This window comes from Malania oleifera, chromosome 7, assembly GCF_029873635.1.
Source record: "Malania oleifera isolate guangnan ecotype guangnan chromosome 7, ASM2987363v1, whole genome shotgun sequence".
NCBI lineage: Eukaryota > Viridiplantae > Streptophyta > Magnoliopsida > Santalales > Ximeniaceae > Malania > Malania oleifera.
Window position 1 is genome coordinate 105,386,707 of NC_080423.1, and position 2,632 is coordinate 105,389,338.

The following is a 2,632-nucleotide window of genomic DNA, read 5'->3' on the forward strand; positions in this document are numbered from 1 at the left end:
TGTTATGAAAAATAGCTTCTTGTCTATATCCCAATTCACCAAAAGTCTATGACTTTGTTACTAAGTGCTAGACCAGTGTGTGGAGGAGGCATGCTTGAAAAACTCAATACTTTCTTCCGAAACTTCCAATTTTTATCCACAAAATGTGCAATTAAACATAAATAGCCATCAGTATTTAATGAAGTCCATAAGTCTGAAGTAAGAGAAAGTCTACTATAATTATTCAACAGAAGTTCACGAATGTGCTCTTTTTGATTGAAAAAACCCTCATAACATAAGCTTTTGTAGTATTTCTTGTCACAAATTTTGTCTATGGATTTAATTCTAAAGCCCATTCATGAATTCCTTCATACTCAATAAAAGAAAATGACAAATTGTGTCTCACAATTGCTATTGCCAACTTCCTACGTTGTACAGTTTGATCAAGTTTTCGTGTATGCAAAGACAACTTTCCATCACCTTGACTCATTAGCATTTGTTTCATATCATTATTTTTCTTTTCCATGCATTTTTTTATATGACAATGTAAGTTTGATGTCCGAGAGTTCTTACTATGGTAGAGATATTTCTTAGGACAATACTTACATTGAGCATATTGTTTATCTCTACTTTTAATCAACTCAAAATATGTCCAAATACTAGATGTTTTTTTCCTAACTCTTTTTACTCATGGAGTTGTTTCTTTTGTAGGTTCTGTGTTTGATGAATCTAGCAACTGAACTTCTTCTTCACTTATTTCATCATTTTGATCAATTGAATTCGCTATTGACTGAGACATTTTTTTCCTAAATCCTTGTAATGCACTGCAAAAAATTAAGAAATGGGAGTAAATGTTATTATTGCCCAGCGAAGGATTAAATTCATCTTGAAACAGAAACAATGCTACTATGCAGGCCTACAACAATAGCAATGTAAAGATGTCAAAGTATTTAAAATGACAAAGGCCTACAACAATAGCAATGCACAGATGTCAAAGTATTTAACAAAACAAATAATGTAGTTGCTAGAAGTATTGGCTTAGACCTAAAAATTCATATTTTCACTAGCCTCCACTAACTTGAACATTTGTTTGTTTTTCCAAATTTCAAATATTTATTGCCTTGTTAATTGTTTGAAAAAAGATTTCGAATTAGTAATTAAGTTGGTTACAGCTGTACCCATTAATTTATCAATGAAAAAGTGGAAAATACTTGTATAAATATGATAGTACAATTTTTCCTCATAAAAGAGAGAATATTTTGAAGAAATTTCCCCAGTGAAGTTTTGCAACTGCAAGTCTTGAATTTTGTGGAAGGAAATTTGTTGCTATTCTATGATGCTCAATTAACTGGTTAGGTCTTCTACAAAATTTTAATTTCCATAGCAGCTTCACTTTATTCTACCATGTACATAATATTGTAATACATATACATATACATATAGCAGCTCCTACAGCTCCACTTTATTCCTCTTGGTTCACCCACCCCTGAAGCACAACCCCTTTGTTCTTGGTTCTCTCAAAAAACGAGCTTCCTAGCAACTTTATTATTTCTTCCTTGTCATCTTTATCAACTTTAATGGTCTTAAGAACCCACAAGAATCTGCAATTGCTTCTCTCCAACCCATCTCCTAGTTCTTTTATTTGCTCCTTTGACATGGCAGTTCTACTCCCAAAGCTTATGTACACTACTGATTGTGTTGGTTGCTTGTCTATCCATGGAACTTGTCGAGTTCCATATTGTGAATCAGTGATAACAAAATTCAAAATGGTGGACACTGGACATGGATGGCTTCACTCTTCTGGAGATTATAGGCCTTGAAATGGACATCCCAGACTCCTAATGGCTAGTAGTTAGTAAGTTTAAAATCATTAATCATATATGCATATATTCACTAATTATTATATGCTTCTGTTTTTCAATTCTTGATCATAATATTTTGACAAAAACAAATATATATATATATATATATATATATATATATCAGTGTTGTCAAATGTCGGCATAAAGAGTGGAGCTCAGAGTCGGGACTACCTTCTAAGTTCTGAAGCCCCCTCGGATAGAGGAGATGAAGAACACCTGCATGTTCTGAATAAAGGTCTTGCCGGTTCGAAGCGTTGAAGAAGAACTCACGAAGCTCCTGCTGATTCGAAGGATCGAAGAGACACACGAAGGGCCAGAGACTCGGAGGGCCGAGGCCCTTCGAAGGGTCGAAGACTCGGAGGGCAGAGGGCTTCAAAGGGTCGAAGAAGAAGGGTCTCTCACTCTCTTGTCTCTCATGCGGCTGCCAACTGGTTCTCCTTCTCTGAGTCTCTATTGGCTGAGACCCGAGAGGGGCGTGCCACGTGCAGGCCATGTGGGCACTTGGGCCTTTAGGCTTTGGGCAGTGCCGCAGTGGGCTGGCTTAATATACTATAGAGGGTAGAGTAGTGGGCTTTTATGGGTTAATTAATATTTAATAATGTAAGCAGGTTGGCGGATATCCGCCGGATAAACCCAACCCAACCAGCTAAGGGGCCGAAAATGAAAATGAAAACTCATATTTGACTCATTTAGCAAATTGATGATTATGAGTCGGTTAAAACGAGTCGAATACGGTTCGGATTAACGGATTTTTATCAATTTTTCCAAGTCTACGTGCAACCCCCCAGACA

At 36.3% G+C, this 2,632-nt stretch overlaps 1 protein-coding gene across 1 annotated transcript; it reads right to left on the minus strand.

Annotated features, from left to right (window-relative positions):
- Nucleotides 1–1,441: 1,441 nt before the first annotated feature.
- On the minus strand, nucleotides 1,442–2,334 carry LOC131160991 (UDP-glucose flavonoid 3-O-glucosyltransferase 7-like). The gene is made up of 2 exons (XM_058116857.1): nucleotides 2,013–2,334; nucleotides 1,442–1,755 (listed from the first exon to the last, which is right to left on the minus strand). The coding sequence occupies exons 1-2, from the start codon at nucleotides 2,332–2,334 to the stop codon at nucleotides 1,442–1,444; spliced, it is 636 nt and encodes a 211-aa protein (XP_057972840.1).
- Between the last annotated feature and the right edge of the window lie 298 nt (nucleotides 2,335–2,632).